Source organism: Eubalaena glacialis, chromosome 8 (assembly GCF_028564815.1).
Source record: "Eubalaena glacialis isolate mEubGla1 chromosome 8, mEubGla1.1.hap2.+ XY, whole genome shotgun sequence".
In the NCBI taxonomy this organism is placed as follows: Eukaryota; Metazoa; Chordata; class Mammalia; order Artiodactyla; family Balaenidae; genus Eubalaena; species Eubalaena glacialis.
In genome coordinates, this window is record NC_083723.1 from 51160117 (window position 1) to 51177246 (window position 17130).

A 17130-nucleotide genomic window follows, 5' to 3' on the forward strand; every position below is an offset into this window, starting at 1 on the left:
CAGTACTTTTTGCTCTTTGATGCTGAAAACAGCCTCTTTGTTATTGAAAATCTCAATCGTAGTCTGTATTGTAGAACTTAGTCTCTGACCAAAGCCAGCTTTATTAGGTAAACTCTCTTTGTAATAACATTAGAGCATTTTCTTTCTCCTGATACATTCTCTTATTTTCATTTTTTCTTGTAGCCCTGGTTGCTGCTATGAAACAGCTATGACAAGATACTTTTATCATGGCCGTACAGAGACTGTGCGATCGTGTACGGTAGAAGCAGTCAGATGGTGCCAATCCATGCAGGATCCTTCTACCAGTGTGAGTATTTGAAAAGAAACAATTAACAGAATTTGTCTGTTCTAAAGGAAACTTGGCTCTTAAATAACTAACTTCTTCAAATCCCTGGGTCAGTAAAATATTTCCAAACCTTTTTTTTCTGGAAACTTTCAAACATTTCTTCATTTGCCAGTGAAGTGTATACTTGGAAAGAATAAGAAACAGGGAAGACCTGATAAGAAACCCATTTGTGTCATTTTCTAGGCAAAGTAACTTCAACACCTTGAGTATTTCACTACTGTTGATCTACCTTTAGATAACACCCATAAAATGTAGACTCTCCCAAAGTGCCTTTAAAAGGAAGCTTTTCTTGATGTGGTTGAACGTTTTTGAAATCAGATTTTTTTTTGTATATTAGAACCAGTACAGCTTTATATGTTTTGTTTTATACTTTAAGCATTTACACAAAAGGGTAGTTCCTTCCCACTGCTATTTTGGTATTGCATTTGTTTCTTTAGTTTTGATTGACATAGTTATGTATGTTAACTTATTTTAATTTCATAGAGCTGCTTCATTATCATTTTTGTACAACTATGCTTTAGTTTTGAAATCGTAATTGCTTCTGTCTTTACACTTGTTAATATCACTTCAGTGCTGCCCACAAGTTTCTATTTTCTTGTTCTGGGAAAGAAATAATCAAGTTGCAGGGCATATAGGAAAGAAAAGGCAGAGGAAAAGGTAAGGGTAGGTAAGGGTAGGGGGGACGGATAGATTGGAAGTTTGGGATTGACGTATACACACTGCTATATTTAAAATAGATGACCAACAAGGACCTGCTGTATAGCACAGGGAACTCTGCTCAATATTCTATAATAACCTAAATGGGGAAAAAAAATCTGAAAAAGAGTGGATAAATGTATATGTATAGCTATATCACTTTGCTGTACACCTGGAACTAACACAACAACTTACAGCTATACTCCAATATAAAATAAAAATTAAAAAAAAAGGCAGTGGAAGAAGTGAGGAAAAAGAAAAGTTATACATCTCAAGGTCTTCCTCAGAATCTTTTTTCTCTCCCAAATTACCCAAATTCTAATTACTTTTTAAAAAAATTAATTAATGAATGAATTTTTTGGCTGCGTTGGGTCTTCGTTGCTGTGCCCGGGCTTTCTCTAGTTGCAGCGAGTGGGGGCCGCTCTTTGTTGCGGTGCGTGGGCTTCTCATTGCGGTGGCTTCTCTTGTCGTGGAGCACGGGCTCTAAGCGTGCGGGCTTCAGTAGTTGTGGCACGTAGGCTCAGTAGTTGTGGCTTGCGGGCTCTAGAGTGCAGGCTCAGTAGTTGTGGCGCACGGGCTTAGTTGCTCCACGGCATGTGGGATCTTTCCGGACCAGGGCTTGAACACGTATCCCCTGCACTGACGGGCGGATTCTTAACCACTGTGCCCCAAGGGAAATCCTGCCAAATTCTAATTACTTTGAGCTCAGGTTTTTTGTTTGGTTTCTGTACAGTTTGTTATTGAAGTATCTCTTGATTTTTAACACAGCTTTTTGAGCAGCAGCACAGGATGTTAGAAGCTTTTGCAAAACATAATAAAATGATGAAAGATTGTTCAACTGGAAAAGGTACTTATACTGGTTTTTTTCTGACTTAAAAAAAAATTCTCTTGTGCTGAAAACATTTTTCTAACTTCAGATTTGGGGTTTTATTGCAGGATTTGACCGTCATCTGTTAGGTCTCTCACTCATAGCAAAAGAGGAATGTCTCCCTGTTCCAGAACTCTTTACAGACCCACTTTTCTCCAGAAGGTAATATAATGTAGTGTTTTATAACCTCATCAGTTTCTTTCTTCCTGAATGTTAAAAGCTTTTCAGAAACAATGTAAGCTTCTGTAAGCCTAGTAAAATATCCTTTCTTTGTGCCATACAGTGGAGGAGGTGGAAACTTTGTTCTCTCAACAAGTCTGATTGGTTATTTAAGAGTCCAGGGAGTGGTGGTTCCCATGGTACGCAATGGCTATGGATTTTTCTATCATATCAGAGATGACAGGTGAGGCTGCTCTTTTTATTTTATTTTATTTTTTTATTTGTTATTTTTTAGTTTAGTATATTTTATTTGCATCTATAAATTTTTTTTTAGAATAGTGTTTTATTTATTTTATTTTATTTTTTTAACATCTTTATTATTCTTAACTGTGCTCACTTTTGTTTGTCTTTCCTACAGTGTGATTCTGATGGTGTTGTCATCTGTCACTTGCTGCATGGGCAATTATTTTTTACCACTTAGGCGTTTAATGCGTATTTGTTTCTCTTTCCTGCTTTTGAGACATTTGTCAAATCAGTCCTTTAGGTGTTTTGTGCAGAGCACTGTTTCAGGTTGACTCAGTGATCACATCATCATCATCCTCCAAAATCAGTACACATAGTACCATATTTGTTCTACCCAAGGTATTTGATGACAAGTTCAGATAAAATTTGATGGTCTGTAAATATGTGGTGGTTAGTGCAGTCATAGACAATACTAATGAGACCAAGACATGAGACAAGGTAAATTAATTTATGTTCAGAAAAGGATGTTTTACCAATTCAGATGCGTTTCATTTTGGTTGTATGGGGTTTGACTTAAATTTGTGGAAAGAATGAGAAAGAAAATACTAAAACCTGGTAGGGGAAAGAGAGGTGGAGAACAAGGTAATAGCAAATTGACAGAAAGGCATGGAAAGTCCCCTTTCACAGAGTCTGGCCGTCTCTTCACAGGGGTCTGTCAGACCTTGGGAATTAAGATAATGGGGCTACATATAGCACTGTATGAATAAGAAGAGAGCAGGCTTAGAGGCATTTCAGGTGGAATGTGAAAAATGGGAAAAATAATATGTGTGACACCTTATCTTTGATAAAGGAGGCAAGAATATACAGTGGAGAAAACACAGCCTCTTCAATAAGTGGTGCTGGGAGAACTGGACAGCTACCTGTAAAGGAATGAAATTAGAACACTCCCTAACACCATACACAAAAATAAACTCAAAATGGATTAAAGACCTAAATGTAAGGCCAGACACTATCAAACTCTTAGAGGAAAACATAGGCAGAACACTCTATGACATAAATCACAGCAAGATCCTTTTTGACCCACCTCCTAGAGAAATGGAAATAAAAACAAAATAAACAAATGGGACCTAATGAAACTTAAAGGCTTTTGCACAGCAAAGGAAACCATAAACAAGACCAAAAGACAACCCTCAGAATGGGAGAAAATATTTGCCAATGAAGCAACTGACAAAGGATTAATCTCCAAAATTTACAAGCAGCTCATGCAGCTCAATATCAAAAAAACAAACAACCCAATCCAAAAATGGGCAGAAGACCTAAATAGACATTTCTCCAAAGAAGATATACAGATTTCCAACAAACACATGAAAGAATGCTCAACATCATTAATCATTAGAGAAATGCAAATCAAAACTACAATGCGATATCATCTCACACCAGTCAAAATGGCCATCATCCAAAAATCTACAAACAATAAATGCTGGAGAGGGTGTGGAGAAAAGAGAACCCTCTTGCACTGTTGGTGGGAATGTAAATTGATACAGCCACTATGGAGAACAGTATGGAGGTTCCTTAAAAAACTAAAAATAGGGCTTCCCTGGTGGCGCAGTGGTTGAGAATCTGCCTGCCAATGCAGGGGACACGAGTTTGAGCCCTGGTCTGGGAAGATCCCACATGCTGCGGAGCAACTGGGCCCGTGAGCCACAACTACTGAACCTGCGTGTCTGGAGCCTGTGCTCCGCAACAAGAGAGGCCATGATAGAGGCCCGCGCACCGCGATGAAGAGTGGCCCCCGCTTGCCGCAACTGGAGAAAGCCCTCACACAGAAACGGAGACCCAGCACAGCCAAAAATAAAAATAAATAAATAAATAATTAAAAAAAAAAAACTAAAAATAGAACTACCATATGACCCAGCAATCCCACTACTGGGTATATACCCTGAGAAAACCATAATTCAAAAAGAGTCATGTACCAAAATGTTCATTGCAGCTCTATTTACAATAGCCAGGACATGGAAGCAACCTAAGTGTCCATCGACAGATGAATGGATAAAGAAGATGTGGCACATATATACAATGGAATATTACTCAGTCATAAAAAGAAACGAAATTGAGTTATTTGTAGTGAGGTGGATGGACCTACAGACTGTCATACAGAGTGAAGTAAGTCAGAAAGAGAAAAATACCATATGCTAACACATATATATGGAATCTAAAAAAAAAAAAAAGAAGAAAATGGTCAGAAGAACCTAGGGGCAAGACGGGAATAAAGATGCAGACCTACTAGAGAATGGACTTGAGGATATGGGGAGGGGGAAGGGTAGGCTGGGACAAAGTGAGAGAGTGGCATGGACATATATACACTACCAAATGTAAAATAGATAGCTAGTGGGAGGCAGCCGCATAGCACAGGGAGATCAGCTCGGTGCTTTGTGACCACCTAGAGGGGTGGGATAGGGAGGGTGGGAGGGAGGGAGATGCAAGAGGGAAGAGATATGGGGACATATGTATATGTATAACTGATTCACTTTGTTATAAAGCAGAAACTAACACACCATTTTAAAGCAATTATACTCCAATAAAGATGTTTAAAAAAAAAAAAAAATCGGATGTGGCCAGATGTGGCAAGGCCCCCAACGGTAACCAGAGCTCTCACCCTTGGTCCACTCTGAGGCTGCATTCAGTGTTTAAATGCCATGCTAGGAGACCAGTTCCAGTCTGCTGTACATGATGGAGCGATAAAGTTTTACTGAAGATTTTTTGGAGAAGGTGTGGAAGAAGAGTGACATTGCATACCACGTGGCAAACATCACAGCAATTCCCTTTAAACATCTATGTTCCATCAGAATTTCCTCTCTAAATATCAGCCTCCTGGGACTTCCCTGGTGGTCCAGTGAGCAAGACTCTGTGCTGTGGTGCTCCAAGGACAAGGGTACTTCAAGGACAAAGGACCACCCTGCCTGAAAACGTTTCAGCGTCACACCCCCTACTGGACTCTTAATCACCCTCCCCACCATGTTGCGATGGTTATGAAATTCCTGAGCCCACCTGGGCGATGGGACCTGTCCCAAATAAGGAAAGGCATCTGCCCTGTCCCACTCCCACTCTATAGAAGGAACGTATATGTGCCTCGACCAATCAGTAAATGAAATTTTCACCTCGGACCATTCCTTTGTTCTCTGGCTATAAAAACTGACTAATAGCACATGTTCGGAATAGGAAGTCAGCCCACTGTTCTGGCAGCGACCCTTCCCTCTAATAAATTCTATCTTGTTTAAAAAAAAAAAAAAGTGTGACATAGTTCAGTTTCTAAGGTACTGTTTTTCTATTTTTCCTTTTTTAAAGAGTTTATAGTCAGTGTTATTTTTTCAAAATTTTATCATCTGTCTCCATGTCAAGCGTGATTTGTGCATACCAGGGGTGCTTTTATTTGTTGGCATCTAAGTCTTAGATGATGTATTCCCATAGTATTCAGTTTCTATACATTAATCTACAAATTAAAGGTTGAATGATAAAGGTTAAACATGGATCTTATTAGCCATGTTTATCCTTTACCAGGTCCAAAATCATCATCATATACAGAGAATAGCTAAGGATTCTAACATATTCTCTGACAAGTCATGGATGTTACATTGCATGCAGTGATAAGAGTTTAAGCCAGATATGCCTCAGCTCTTTGACTTTTTGAAAAATGTGTTTTTAATGATCCTGGGACAGTTTCCATTCACTTATTCAGGAAATATTTAATGAGAACTTACAATGTGCCAAGGATTGTTTTAGGTGCTAAGGACACAAGGCAGACAAAACCCTTGTCTTAAAGATAGTATTTTGTACTTGGGAAACAGGAACAAGAGCAAACAAATAAGCAGGATAACTGCAAATAGTGATGAATGTTGTAGAGCAAATAATCAAATTGTTGTGGTAATAGAGACAAACTGGTAGAGAGACAGAGCACTGCTTTATATAGTATGTGGTCAGGGAAGGTGTGTGAGGGAGGGATAATGAAGCTGAGATGTTAAGGATGCGAAGGAATTCGTCATACGAATAGCCAGGAAGACAGCTCTCCAGAATCTGATCTCTGCTTGCTGTCTCCAACTCTGCCACCCTGGCTGAGCCACTGTCTTCTCCCACTTAGGTCACTGCAACAGGTTCTCTGCGGTCTTCTTGCTTCCACCTGTCCTTCCCTAGAGACCATTCTCTACACAGCAGCCCTGATGGCCAAATGGAACTCAACTCATATTGTTCTCCTACTCAGAACCCTCTGAGGGCTTTTTCTTTCACTCACGTAAGATCCAGAGTCCTCCTGAGAGACCCTACATGATCTAGGTCTCATCTACCTCTCTGACCTTGTCTCCTACCAGGCTGCTCCTGATTCCCTTGTACCTTGAACATGCCAGGCAAGCGCCCTCCTCAAGGCCTTCACGGTCATGATTTCCTTTGCTTAGTAGTCTCTTCCTTGAAATACGTGCAAGGATGACTCCCTTATTTCAGATAGATATTTGCTATCATCTGAGAGGCCTTCCCTGACCATCTAAAATAGCATTTTCCCCCCTTCCCCACACACACCTGCTGCATTTTAACATTTATAACCACCGTGTGTGTGTGTGTGTGTGTGTGTGTGTGTGTGTGTATATGTACTTATTTGCATGTTACCTATCTTTCCTTTCTAGAATACAATCCTACAAACATGGTCTTTGTTTTTGTAACCCCAGCTCTGTAACAATACCTCATAAATGTGTTGCACTCAGTAAATGTTTCACAATCACTTTGTTGTTTAACATAAGCATACAGGTCTGAAGGTAGGGAAGAGCTTGGAATTCTAAGGGACAGAGGCACTATGGCTGTACATTAACAGTTGAGTGGGAGGGTGGTAGAAGAAGAGATTGAAGAGCGGTAGACAGGAGCTAAATCTGGTAGGGAGGGCAGTGTTGTCAGCCCTGAGTGCACATGAGAATCACCTGGAGAACTTTAAAAACAGCACTCCTGGAGATACTGATTTGGTGGGGGTGGTCAGTTGATGTAGGGCCTTGTAACATGCTAAGGAGTTTGGATTTTCTCCTAAAAATGGGAAGCGTTTTACCAATTTTAAGCATGAAAGTTACATTTGATTTACATGTGAAAAGGATCCTTGGCTGTTACATGCAATATAAATTAGGTGGACCGTACTGTGAGCAAGAATGAGATGAAGGAAATCAGGAAGCATGGATGATACATTGAACGTGGCAGTTGATACTGAGGGTGGAGAGCAGTGGAGGTATTTGAGAGGTATTTTGGAGGTAGAACCAGTAAGATTTACTGATGGATTGCTGATTCCGATGGTGGCATTTACTGGGATGGAGAAAATTAGGGGGGCAATGGCCATGTTAGGGTAGAATCAACAATTTTGTTTTGTACATGGTGACTTCAAGATTTCTGCTAATACAGGAATTTATTATAATTTATATACAAGAGAATATGCCAGTAGGCAGTTGGATATATGTTTGGAGCTCAGAAAAGAGGTCAGATCTCGAAGTGTACATTTATGAGTCATTACTATGTATACACCCAAAATAGTTTTCAAATGAAATAACAATACATGGAAATTCTCTGAAAGGAATTTTTTCATTCACTGTTAAGCTTGAAAATGTGTGACCTAAAGAATATTGGTTTATTTTTGAAATAGCATTTTATTTTATTTTATTTTTAGAACTACAATGCCATGTTTATTGTGAAGTGAAATTATTTGTTAGAGGAATTAATGAACACCCAGCATGTGGATATTCAGCCAATAATTTTTTTTTTGAATTTTATTTCATTTCTTTTTTTATACAGTAGGTTTTTGTTAGTTATCTATTTTATGCATATTAGTGTATATATGTGAATCCCAATCTCCCAATTCATCCCACCATCCCCCGCCCCCCCCCCCCCACTTTCCCCCCTTGGTGTCCATATGTTTGTTCTCTACATCTGTGTCTCTATTTCTGCCTTGCAAACCGGTTCATCTGTACCATTTTTCTAGATTCCACATATATGCATTAATATACGATATTTGCTTTTCTCTTTCTGACTTACTCTGTATGACAGTCTCTAGGTCCATCCACGTCTCTACAAATGACGCAATTTCACTCCTTTCTATGGCTGAGTAATATTCCATTGTATATATGTACCACATCTTTATCCGTTTGTCTGTCGATGGGCATTTAGGTTGCTTCCATGACCTGGCTACTGTAAATAGTGCTGCAGTGAACATTGGGGTGCATGTGTCTTTTTTGAATTACGGTTTTTTTCTGGGTGTGTGCCCAGTAGTGGGATTGCTGGGTCATATGGTAATTCGATTTTTAGTTTTTTAAGGAACCTCCATACTGTTCTCCATAGTGGCTGTATCAATTTACATTCCCACCAACAGTGCATTTGGTGGGAATGCACTGTTGCATTCTCCACACCCTCGCCATCATTTGTTGTTTGTAGATTTTCTGATGATGCCCATTCTAACCGATGTGAGGTGATACCTCACTGTAGTTTTGATTTGCATTTCTCTAATAATTAGTGATGTCGAGCAGCTTTTCATGTGCCTCTTGGCCCTCTGTATGTCTTCTTTGGAGAAGTGTCTACTTAGGTCTTCTGCCCATTTTTGGATTGGGTGGTTTTTTTTTTTAATATTGAGCTGCATGAGCTGTTTATATATTTTGGAGAAAATCCTTTGTCCGTTGATTCATTTGCAAATATTTTCTCCCATTCTGAGGGTTGTCTTTTCGTCTTGTTTATGGTTTCCTTTGCTGTGCAAAAGCTTTGAAGTTTCATTAGGTCCCATTTGTTTATTTTTGTTTTTATTTCCATTACCCTGGGAGGTGGGTCAAAAAACACTTGCTGTGATTTATGTCAAAGAGTATTCTTCCTATGTTTTCCCTAAGAGTTTTATAGTGTCCAGTCTTACATTTAGGTCTTTAGTCCATTTTGAGTTTATTTTTGTGTATGGTGTTAGGGAGTGTTCTAATTTCATCCTTTTACATGTACTGTCCAGTTTTCCCAGCACCACTTATTGAAGAGACTGTCTTTTCTCCATTGTATATCCTTGCCTCCTTTCTCACAGATTAGTTGACCATAGGTGCCTGGGTTTATCTCTGGGCTTTTTATTCTGTTCCATTGATCTGTATTTCTGTTTTTGTGCCAGTACCATATTGTCTTGATTACTGTAGCTTTGTAGTATAGTCTGAAGTCAGGGAGTCTGATTCCTCTAGCTCCGTTTTTTTCCCTCAAAATTGCTTTGGCTATTCGGGCTCTTTTGTGTCTTCATACAAATTATAAGATTTTTTGTTCTAGTTCTGTAAAAAATGACATTGATAATTTGATAGGGATTGCATTGAATCTGTAGATTGCTTTGGGTAGTATAGTCATTTTCACAATATTGTTTCTTCCAGTCCAAAAACATGGTATCTGTCTCTCCATCAGTTTGTGTCGTCTTTGACTTCTTTCATCAGTGTCTTATAGTTTTCTGAGTACAGGTCTTTTACCTCCTTAGGTAGGTTTATTCCTACGTATTTTATTCTTTTTGTTGCAATGGTGAATGGGGTTCTTTCCTTAATTTCTCTTTCTGATCTTTCATTGTTAGTGTATAGGAATGCAAGAGATTTCTGTGCATTAATTGTGTATCCTGCAGCTTTACCAAATGCATTGATTAGCTCTAGTAGTTTTCTCGCGGCATCTGTAGGATTATCTATGTACAGTATCATATCATCTACAAACAGTGACGGTTTTCCTTCTTCTTTTCCAGTTTGGATTCCTTTTATTTCTTTTTCTTCTCTGATTGCTGTGGCTAGGACTTCCAAAACTATGTTGAATAATAGTGGCGAGAGTGGACATCCTTTTCTTGTTCCTGACCTTAGAGGAAATGCTTTCAGTTTTACACCATTGAGAATGGTGTTTGCTGTGGGTTTGTCGTACATGGCCTTTATTATGTTTAGGTAGGTTCCCTCTATGCCCACTTTCTAGAGAGTTTTTATCATAAATGGGTGTTGAATTTTGTCGAAAGCTTTTTCTGCATCTATTGAGATGATCATATGGTTTTTATTCTTCAATTTGTTAATATGGTGTATCACATTGATTGATTTGTGTATGTTGAAGAATCCTTGCATCCCTGGGATAAATCCCAGTGGATCATGGTGCGTGATCCTTTTAATGTGTTGTTGGAGTGCGTTTGCTAGTATCTTGTTGCGGATTTTTGCATATGTATTCATCAGTCACATTGCTCAGTAATTTTCTTTTTTTGTAGTATCTTTGTCTGGTTTTGGTATCAGGGTGATGGTGGCCTCGTAGAATGAGTTGGGGAGTGTTCCTTCCTCTGCAGTTTTTTGGAAGAGTTTGAGAAGGATGGGTGTTAGCTCTTCTCTAAATGTTTGATAGATTTCACCTGTGAAGTCATCTGGTCCTGGACTTTTGTTTGTTGGAAGATTTTTAATCACAGTTTCGATTTCATTACTTGTGATAGGTCTGTTCATATTTTCTATTTCTTCCTGGTGAGTCTTGGAAGGTTATACTTTTCTAAAAATTTGTCCATTTCTTCCAGGTTGTCCCTTTTATTGGCATAGAGTTGCTTGTAGTAGTCTCTTAGGATGCTTTGTATTTCTGCAGTGTCCGTTGTAACTTCTCCTTTTTTCGTTTCTAATTTTATTGATTTCAGTCCTCTCCCTCTTTTCCTTGATGAGTCTGGCTAAAGGTTTGTCAATTTTGTTTACCTTCTCAAAGAACCAGCTTTTAGTTTTATTGATATTTGCTATTGTTTTCTTTGTTTCTATTTATTTCTGCTCTGATGTTTATGATTTCTTTCCTTCTACCAACTTTGGGTTTCGTTTGTTCTTCTTTCTCTAGTTCCTTTAGGAGTAAGGTTAGAGTCTTTATTTGAGACCTTTCTTGTTTCTTGAGGTAGGATTGTATTGCTATAAACTTTCCTCTTAGAACTGCTTTTGCTGCATCCCATAGGTTTTGGATCGTCATGTTTTCATTGTCATTTGTCTCTAGGTATTTTTTGATTTCCTCTTTGATTTCTTCAGTGATCTCTTGGTTATTTAGTAACGTATTGTTTAGCCTCCATGTGTTTGTGTTTTTTACGTTTTTTCCCCTGTAATTGATTTCCAGTCTCATAGCGTTGTGGTCAGAAAAAATGCTTGATATGATTTCAATTTTCTTATATTTACCGAGGCTTGATTTGTGACCCAAGATGTGATCTATCCTGGAGAATGTTCTGTGTGCAGTCGAGAAGAAAGTGTAATCTGCTGTTTTTGGATGGAATGTCCTATAAATATCAATGAAATCTAACTGGTCTATTGTGTCATTTAAAGCTTGTGTTTCCTTTTTAATTTTCTGTCTGGATGATCTGTCCATCGGTGTAAATGAGGTGTTGAAGTCCTCCACTATTACTGTGTTACTGTCGATTTCCTCTTTTATAGCTGTTAGCATTTGCGTTATGTACTGAGGTGTTCCTATTTTAGGTGCATATATATTTATAATTGTTATATTTTCCTCTTGGATTGATCCCTTGATCATTCTGTAGTGTCCTTCCTTGTCTCTTGCAGCATTCTTTATTTTAAAGTCTATTTTATCTGATATGAGTATTGCTACTCCAGCTTTCTTTTGATTTCCATTTGCATGGAATATCTTTTTCCATCCCCTCACTTTCACTCTGTATGTGCCCCTAGGTCTGAAGTGGGTCTCCTGTAGACAGCATATAGATGGGTCTTGTTTTTGCATCCATTCAGCAAGCCTGTGTCTTTTGGTTGGAGCATTTAATCCATTCACATTTAAGATAATTATTGATATGTATGTTTCTATTACCATTTTCTTAATTGTTTTGGGTTTGTTTTTGTAGGTCCTTTTCTTCTCTTGTGTTTCCCACTTAGAGAAGTTCCTTTAGCATTTGTTGTAGAGCTGGTGTGGTGGTGCTGAATTCTCTTAGCTTTTGCTTGTCTGTAAAGCTTTTGATTTCTCCATCAAATCTGAATGAGATCCTTGCTGGGTAGAGTAATCTTGCTTGTAGGTTCTTCCCTTTCATCACTTTAAATATATCATGCCACTCCCTTCTGGCTTGTAGAGTTTCTGCTGAGAAATCAACTGTTAACCTTATTGAAGTTCCCTTGTATGTTATTTGTTGTTTTTTCCTTGTTGCTTTTAATAATTTTGCTTTGTCTTTAATTTTTGTCAGTTTGATTACTGTGTGTCTTGGTGTGTTTCTACTTGGGTTTATCGTGCCTGGGACTCTCTGTGCTTTCTGGACTTGGGTGGCTATTTCCTTTCCCATGTTGGGGAAGTTTTTGATTATAATCTCTTCACATATTTTCTCTGCTCCTTTCTCTCTCTTCTCCTTCTCGGAACTCTATAATGTGAATTGTTGTGTTTAGTGTTGTCCCAGAGGTCTCTTAGGCTGTCTTCATTTATTTTCATTCTTTTTTTTTTTATTCTGTTCCGTGGCAGTGAATTCCACTGTTCTGTCTTCCAGGTCATTATCCGTTCTTCTGCCTCAGTTATTCTGCTGTTGATTCCTTCTAGTGTATTTTTCATTTCAGTTATTGTATTGTTCATCTCTGTTTGTTTGTTCTTTTATTCTTCTAGGTCTTTGTTAAACATTTCTTGCATCTTCTCGATCTTTGCCTCCATTCTTTTTCTCAGGTCCTGGATCAACTTCACTATCATTATTCTGAATTCTTTTCTGGAAGGTTGCCTATTTCCACTTCATTTTGCTGTTTTTCTGGGGGTTTATCTTATTCCTTCATCTGGTACATAGTCCTCTGCCTTTTCATTTTGTCTATCTTTCTGTGAATGTGGTTTTTGTTCCACAGGCTGCAGAATTGTAGTTCTTCTTGCTTCTGCTGTCTGCCCTCTGGTGGATGAAGCTATCTAAGAGGCTTCCTGATGGGAGGGACTGGTGGTTGTAGAGCTGGGTGTTGCTCTGGTGGGCAGAGGTCAGTAAAACTTTAATCTGCTTGTCTGCTCTTGGGTGGGGCTGGGTTCTCTCCCTGTTAGTTGTTTGGACTGAGGTAACCCAGCCCTAGAGCCTACCCGGCTGTTTGGTGGGGCTAATGGCAGACTCTGGGAGGGCTCACAACAAGGAGTACTTCCCAGAACTTCTGCTGCCAGTGTCCTTGTCCTCACGGTGAGAGACAGCCACCCCTGCCTCTGCAGGAGACCCTCCAACACTAGCAGGTAGGTCTGGTTCAGTCTCCTGTGGTGTCACTGCTCCTGCCCCTGGGTCCTGATGCGCACACTACTTTGTGTGTGCCCTCCAAGAGTGGAGTCTCTGTTTCCCCCAGTTCTGTCGAAGTCCTGCAATCAAATCCCACTAGACTTCAAGTCTGATTCTCTGGGAATTCCTCCTCCCATTGCTGGACCCCCAGATTGGGAAGCCTGACATGGGGCTCAGAACCTTCACTCCAGTGGGTGGACTCCTTTGGTATTATTGTTCTCCAGTTTGTGAGTCACCCACCTAGCAGTTCTGGGATTTGATTTTATTGTGATTGCGCCTCTCCTACCTTCTCACTGCGGCTTCTCCTCTGTCTTTGGATGTAGGGTATCTTTTTTGGTGAGTTCCAGTATCTTCCTGTCGATGATTGTTCAGCAGTTAGTTGTGATTCCAGTGCTCTTGCAAGAGGGAGTGCAACATTTTATTTTAAATGTACTGCATGCTCAATGTAAAAAAATTTGTAAAATATGGAAAAATATAGGAACAAAGTTAACATTTCCATTATGACATAAGACCATTATCTTTCTAATCTATAATATACATAGATTGTGTGTAATTATTACAAATTTAGATCATATTGTACATATTTTAGTGTCCTTTTTGTGAATTGCACTCTCACTTAATATTACTTGAAGCATTTCCCAATGCCATTAAATATCCTTTGAGGTATTTTAATGGTTGAGTAATGTCTAGTGTTATGGATTTCATAATTTAACCACTTCCATACTATTTCCAGTTTTTCTCATTACAAATAATGATAATATTATATCTTTCCTTATTTCATCACATCATTGCCAGCTTTAGACATTATGAAGCAGTCTGTACAAATTTTAGAGGGAAAAATAACCTAACCTGAATTCTATAAAGCAAAACATTTTCTCTTTGTTTATTGGCATCTGTATATATTCTTTTGTGAATTGTTCATGTAGGAATGATTGTTCTTTCTATAATTTAAAAATATAACTGAATTTTTAAAAAATTTAACACATAAATAGAAATCGTTGCTCTTTGCAAAGAGATATTTAGATCTTGCTATATATTTGAGAAGTATACGCACAATGTAGCTAGAAAATGCCTACTGATCATGAATCACTACGTGAAAACAAGGCAGGACTTTCTGTAGGTTGCTCTATATCTTTCAGCAAATATAATCCACTCAAACATTGGTTTCATCATTATATACTGGACCAGAACATGTTTTTATTTTGTTCTGCTTAATCTAAAGTACATGTCAAAGATACGTACTTTCCAGTCTTAATTTTTAGTGATGTGAAGATTGCATGGTCATCCACAAGCTTTACATTACACAACATTTTGATTTTAACTTGAGCATAATGCATGTTTTGCTGTAGAAAATTTGTGTGTCTGGAAAGGGGAAGGCTAGTTCCAGGAGTGTTAGTAGCGAGGTTTCGGCTCTGAGCCCACCAGAAGCCACGCTTCTTTCCTGTTTGTTTCAGCTTCCTGGGACCACTTTTATCACCTGCCACATAGGGGATTTCTTCATCAGGAGGATCTAGAAGGACGTGGTGGTGGAAAGCATATTTTGGTTTCAGGAGAGTTTCTCTCTGGATTTTCTAGAAACAGCCTTTCTCTCCTCTTACCCTTCTTTCTGTATTTTATTATTATTTTTTTACTCTCTTCACTGTATTCTTCTTCTTTAAAAATAGTTCAAGTTTTATTGCAGACAGTGGCATGAATTCATATTCTAACTCACTCCATTTGGGGCATGTTGGGAAGGTCTTCTATGGGAAGAGGTGAGGTTGTTTAACACAATAAGACGTGACTCCAGAGCACTCTTGAGCTCTGGCTAGTTTTTTGTTTCCTTTTTGTCCTTAGGCTCTAGTCACGCAGTAAATTAAGTGTTCCTAGCATTATATATAAATATGGCTATACTTTCTATTGTGTCAGTTTACATTTACCTAATGTGAGCAATAAATCATATTTCGTATGTGAACAGCCAGATGGAATAAAGGTCATGGCTCTATTCACCATCACTATTTGGAGCCTTTTTGTGTTGATTTTTGTGTTGTACTTCATCATTTATTATTTGTGCTTCACAGGTTTATTGTGGCCTGTACAGCCTGGAAATCATGTCCAGAGACTGATGCAGAAAAGCTAGTTCAGCAGACTTTTCGTGCTTTCAATGATATGATGCAACTGATGGACATTGCTCATCTTTAGAGACTAATCAATCATTTAGCAAGCACTTAACAAAACATCATAAAACTGGATGCCGGGAGTGGGTTGATGATGTGAGATAGGAAGGGATGTTGACTGAAGGAAACTTGTTGAATGTAGAAATTAGTAGAATTATGCTCTCTAAATTTATTCTGACATAGAAAGTAGAAATATTTTTAAGCTTCTTCTGATGCAGCAGCAATGCAAATTATGATATGACTATAGAACTATGCAAACTTGAAGGTTAGCCTCAACAATGCAAATCTACAGATTTTAACAATGCAAATCTAACTTTTAAGTATCTTTGTTGGTACCTGTGTAGGTAATAAATCTTCTCTCTGAACATCATCATAGACTCTATCTTTCAAGCACTTTAACATTTTCTAGTTGCCAAAGGATATGAAATACAGGATTGGATGCTAATTTCCCTGAAATCAATGATTCCACAGTCACCACAGGGATATAAGTCTACTATGTTTGGGAAAGACCACTACAATTTAGTCTAAAAAAAAGTTTATGTTGAACAGACAAAAGAATTAGGTTGTAGTAAGGAGGTTTACACCCTCTGACATACATGAAAAACCCTAAAAAATTTTATTATAGTATATTGTTATAATTAGTTTTGTGAATATGAAATTAAAGCATTTATATTTAAAATCAGTGACTTTAAAAGGATTAAATACTAAATCAGATTCTCAGGATTTATTTTTCCTTTGTTCTGTTTTGTAGTTTCTATTCTCAGAAAATAAAATTCTCAAAATCATATAGCTTCTTGTTTAGTGTTTTAGTAAGTGCTTCATTCCTGTTTGACCTTGTACTTTCTGATCAGTTATGTATTGTGTAATAAACCATGCAAAACCTACTGTCTTATGATCATTTCTCGTGACTGTGTCAGTTGGCTGTGCCCATTTGGATGGCTCTGCTTCTGTCTTGCCTGAGTGAGTTACGCCGCTGCCATCACCAGGCTGCTGGGTGAGGCTGGGAAGTCTGAGACAGCCTCACCACCGCCTGGGGACTTACTGGCTGGGACTCTCTCTGCATGGTCTTTGATCATTCAGGATTCTAGCCTGCACTTCATACTGGGCAGTGGGAATGTTCCAAGAGTGAAAGGTAGAAGTTGTAAGGCCTCTTTGGTTGTTTTTAAATAATATCTAAAGAATTGGGTATTTTAGAAGCTGATCGCCTCCTGCAGAGGAACCTCTTTTCACTCATGCTTTAACATGTTCCTCTAACCTGCCCGAAGTTAAGAATCGTCTGGAATGCTTTTTACAAAGAGATTCCTGGGCCTGCTGAGTCAGAATTTCTAGGAGCAAATGCCCCATGATCCTTATCAGGCAAGTTTGAGAATAATTATATAAGAGTAGGTTGAATTCTCACCTTGAGTCACTGTGGTAACGTACCCTTTGCCCCACTCCTCTCTTGGTTAACTGA

The 17130-nt window shown here is 38.5% G+C and overlaps 1 protein-coding gene across 5 annotated transcripts in view; it reads left to right on the plus strand.

Annotated features, from left to right (window-relative positions):
- CROT (carnitine O-octanoyltransferase) overlaps nt 1–17130 on the plus strand; it is a 99624-nt gene that overhangs the window by 47304 nt on the left and 35190 nt on the right. For 2 of the 5 annotated variants that reach the window (XM_061198494.1, XM_061198495.1), the window contains exons 14-17: nt 184–307; nt 1811–1889; nt 1979–2072; nt 2194–2313. In XM_061198494.1, the coding sequence (XP_061054477.1) occupies nt 184–307; nt 1811–1889; nt 1979–2072; nt 2194–2313 (417 nt within the window). Of the gene's footprint in view, nt 1–183; nt 308–1810; nt 1890–1978; nt 2073–2193; nt 2314–2487; nt 3516–15581; nt 16554–17130 lie in introns of those variants that run through there. The other 3 variants (XM_061198493.1, XM_061198496.1, XM_061198492.1) reach the window with 3 other exon arrangements.